Source organism: Hyaena hyaena, unplaced genomic scaffold, assembly GCF_003009895.1.
Source record: "Hyaena hyaena isolate Hyena2069 unplaced genomic scaffold, ASM300989v1 scaffold_227, whole genome shotgun sequence".
In the NCBI taxonomy this organism is placed as follows: domain Eukaryota; kingdom Metazoa; phylum Chordata; class Mammalia; order Carnivora; family Hyaenidae; genus Hyaena; species Hyaena hyaena.
In genome coordinates, this window is record NW_024080859.1 from 2,305,675 (window position 1) to 2,309,581 (window position 3,907).

Sequence of the window (3,907 nt, forward strand, 5' to 3'; positions counted from 1 at the left end):
CTCTCTGTCTCTCAAAATAAATAAATGTTAGGGGCGCCTGGGTGGCTTAGTCGGTTAAGCGTCCGACTTTCGCTTAGGTCATGATCTCACGGTTCGTGGGTTCGAGCCCCGCGTCGGGCTCTGTGCTGACTGCCAGCTCAGAGCCTGGAGCCTGTTTCAGTCTGTGACTCCCTCTCTCTCTGACCCTCCCCTGCTCACTCTCTCTCTCTAGAAATAAATAAAAAAAATAAATAAATGTTAAAAAAATTAAAAAGAAAAAGACACTTCCTGTCCTCCTGCCATGGGATGATAGCAAATGAGCTTAGTCTACCTTGATCTCTCCCCCTCCCCCCCCACAGGGAAATCAGCCTTACACTGGGCAGCAGCCGTCAACAATGTGGAGGCCACCTTGGCCCTGCTGAAAAATGGAGCCAACAAGGACATGCAGGATAGCAAGGTGAGCCCCAGCCCTTGACCCACCAGGCAGTCAGCCCCGGCGCAGCCCCCTAAATGTGGCAGAGAGCGGGGTGGGGTGCGTTAGTGTGGGCATTCATCTTGCCCGCAGCCAGGTTTCGGGGGTAGGATTCGGACCTAACAACCTCCAATAGTGGATCAGAGAAAGAAGTGTGTGGCAGTTGCTGTGTGACCTCAGGCAAACTGCTGAACATCTCTGAACCTCGGTGTCCTCATCTGTGAGGTGGGGAAGCAACAGTACCCACCCCATTGCTGTCTCCTGAGGCTTCGGTGAAATAATGCATTTGTTAAATGCTTGGTAGATCCTCAGTAAAAGGCAACTGTTAACGATTATTGTTTTAAATCCCCTGCAAGGTGGAATGATCCTCCTCATTTTATAAATGGAAAGAGTGAGGCTCAGACGGACACGGGGAGGGAGTCTGTCCTTTGCTGACATTTTGATATTTTCTCCGTTGTGGATTTTTTGGCAACCATCGCAAATTTAAGAAGGGGCGCATTAAAATGTCATTCAGTTTGGTGACTGGTTTTTGACTCCCCTTAAGTTTTGTGCCTAAGGGCGTCACTTTTCTCACCCTAGTCCTGGCTCTGGGGCATGATGCTTAGTAGGTGCTGGATGAACGTGCTTGAAAGGAAAGGACTTGCCTAGTTTTCTCAGCAGAGCGGGCGTTTCATCCGAGCCCTGTGGGGCTGGCGAGTGCGGATGCTTAGCTCGTCTCCAGCAGAGGCTGGAGGGTTAGGGACCTCGGCCAGGAGTCAGTCCTGGCTGGCCGTCAACGACCTGTCCTGGGTTCTGTGCTCCACCCCCCCTCAGGAGGAAACGCCGCTGTTTCTGGCCGCCCGAGAGGGCAGCTATGAGGCTGCCAAGCTGCTGCTGGACCACTTCGCCAACCGCGAGATCACAGACCACCTGGACAGGCTGCCGCGGGATGTGGCCCAGGAGCGGCTGCACCAGGACATCGTGCGCTTGCTGGACCAGCCCAGTGGGCCCCGGAGCCCTCCCGGCCCGCACGGCCTGGGGCCCCTCCTCTGCCCGCCGGGGGCCTTCCTCCCAGGCCTCAAGGTGGCACAGTCTGGGGGCAAGAAGAGCCGGAGGCCGCCGGGGAAGGCGGGGCTGGGGCCGCAGGGCGCCCGGGGGCGGGGCAAGAAGCTGACGCTGGCCTGCCCGGGTCCCCTGGCCGAGAGCTCGGTCACGCTGTCGCCCGTGGACTCGCTGGACTCCCCGCGGCCCTTCGGCGGGCCCCCCGCGTCCCCTGGCGGCTTCTCCCTCGAGGGGCCCTACGCGGCTGCCACCGCCACGGCCGTGTCCCTGGCGCAGCTCGGGGGCGCGGGCCGGGCCGGTCTAGGGCGCCAGCCCCCCGGGGGCTGCGTGCTCAGCTTGGGTCTCCTGAACCCCGTGGCCGTTCCCCTCGACTGGGCCCGGCTGCCTCCACCCGCCCCGCCGGGCCCCTCGTTCCTGCTGCCGCTGGCACCGGGACCCCCGCTGCTGAACCCCGGGACCCCCGTGTCGCCCCAGGAGCGGCCCCCGCCCTACCTGGCGGCCCCGGGACACGGCGAGGAGTACCCGGCAGCCGGCGCCCACAGCAGCCCCCCCAAGGCCCGCTTCCTGAGGGTCCCGAGCGAGCACCCTTACCTGACCCCGTCCCCCGAGTCCCCCGAGCACTGGGCCAGCCCCTCACCCCCCTCCCTCTCGGACTGGTCAGACTCCACGCCCAGCCCAGCCACGGCCACCGGGCCCGCGGCCACAGCCGCTGGGGCACTGCCCGCCCAGCCGCTGCCCCTTTCCGTCCCGGGCCCCCTAGCTCAGGCCCAGACCCAGCTGGGGCCCCAGCCCGAAGTCACCCCCAAGAGGCAGGTGTTGGCCTGAGCCTTCAGTTCCTGGGTTTTGGGGAGCTGAACAGACATCCTGTGCTGATTCTCTCTGGCTCCCTGCTTCCTTTTTAGACCTTTCCATTCTCTCCACCAGCTTCCTGGCACCGGTTCCCCCCGCCCCCCCTGAAGTGTGGCTGAGATAGGTGAGCAGCCTAGGCTTTCAGTCCTGCTTTATTTATAGGGGGTGCTGGCTGACTCCCCCCACCCCCTGGGTCTTGTGATGAGCCTGGGACCTCCTCCCGCACCCTTCCCCCCTCCCCCTGCTTCCTCCCCTCCTCCCTCTCCTGCCTCCTCTGGTCTCTCTCCTTACACTCGACACGAGTGAATTATTATTATTATTTTTTTTTACATTTTGTATAGAAACAAATTCATTTAAACAAACTTATTATTATTATTATTTTTTACAAAGTATATATATGGAGACACCCCCTGCCCCCTGCACACCCCCCAGTGCCCCCGCGGGGCTGAGTCTGTGGGCCCGTTCGGCCAAGCGGGATCCCGTGTACCGAGTACACAACCCTGGTGTGTACCAAGTAGGCATCCTTGGGCGCACCCTCCGGGGCAGGGGTTGAGTGAGACTCGGGAGCCTGTTTCCTCCCCCACGTCCCTCACTTCACTGCATTCCAGATGAACTTGTTCTATAGCTTTGCTGAGGGGGAGGGCTCTTCCGGTCCAGAGAGCCCGCCCCAGGTCCCCCCCAACCCTAGAGCCTGGGCCACCTCCCTTGGGGAGCTGGGTGGGGGTGGCTGGTGAGAACGTGAGGACCAGGGGAGATGTGTGCGTGTCACTTAGTCTCCCTCTAAATATGGGACCACAGGAAGGGAATGAGCTGCCTGGTGGCACACACCCCCCCCCCACTCCCCTGGCCCAGCCCTGGGGGGGCAAAATAGAAGTATTTTTAGGCTATTTTTGTAATGTGGCTCTGGTCACTATCCCTGTGTAGCTCAATTCCCTTGCGTTGTACAGCCCCCAGTCCCCTCAGCACCTAATAAAGGAATAGTTAACACTCAGTGTCCTTGGTCTGTGGCTCGATAAAGTTGGGGGTCGGTGGGAGTGGTGGGCCTTCTGTATCTCTGGGACCAACTTCAGCCCCCATCCTGGGGTGAACCCATGTAGCTTGCCCTCCCATTCCGGCTTCCTCTCTTGGCAGATGACTCCACTGATTGGATCAGAGGTGGTCACTTGACTTAAGGTGAGCCAATCAGATTCCCTTGCCCCAGTTCTTTAACAGCTATGCGAAGAAAGAGGTCCGTTGTTGGAGCTTCTAAGGCCATGGGCAGATGGAGAAATACGGGTGGCTAGTTTTAGTGGCGGTGGGGCTGGGGGTGGGTAGTGATAAACAAACACAAACAGTAGAAGAATGGAGCTGATCTGCAGAGAAAAATCAGATGAGTGCTTGGGTGGCTCCGGAGGCTTGGAGGCAGTATCTCAGCTCCAGATGGAGGGTCCATTCTAGTTAATTGAGCATGCATTCCATTGGCATCAACAGGTATTTAATAATTGCCTACTAGGTGCCTGATGCTGGTTCTGCATGAATCTCACCTCTACCTTGTGCTGCCTTGGGTTCTGTAGACCGTGCCGCACA

The 3,907-nt window shown here is 59.2% G+C and overlaps 1 protein-coding gene across 1 annotated transcript in view; it reads left to right on the plus strand.

Annotated features, from left to right (window-relative positions):
- Positions 1-3,332, plus strand: part of NOTCH3 (notch receptor 3) — a 37,264-nt gene extending 33,932 nt beyond the window's left edge. The window contains exons 31-32 of the mRNA XM_039243281.1: positions 339-436; positions 1,265-3,332. Of these exons, the coding sequence (XP_039099212.1) occupies positions 339-436; positions 1,265-2,317 (1,151 nt within the window). The 3' untranslated portion in view covers positions 2,318-3,332. The remainder of the gene's footprint in view (positions 1-338; positions 437-1,264) is intronic.
- Positions 3,333-3,907: the final 575 nt, after the last annotated feature.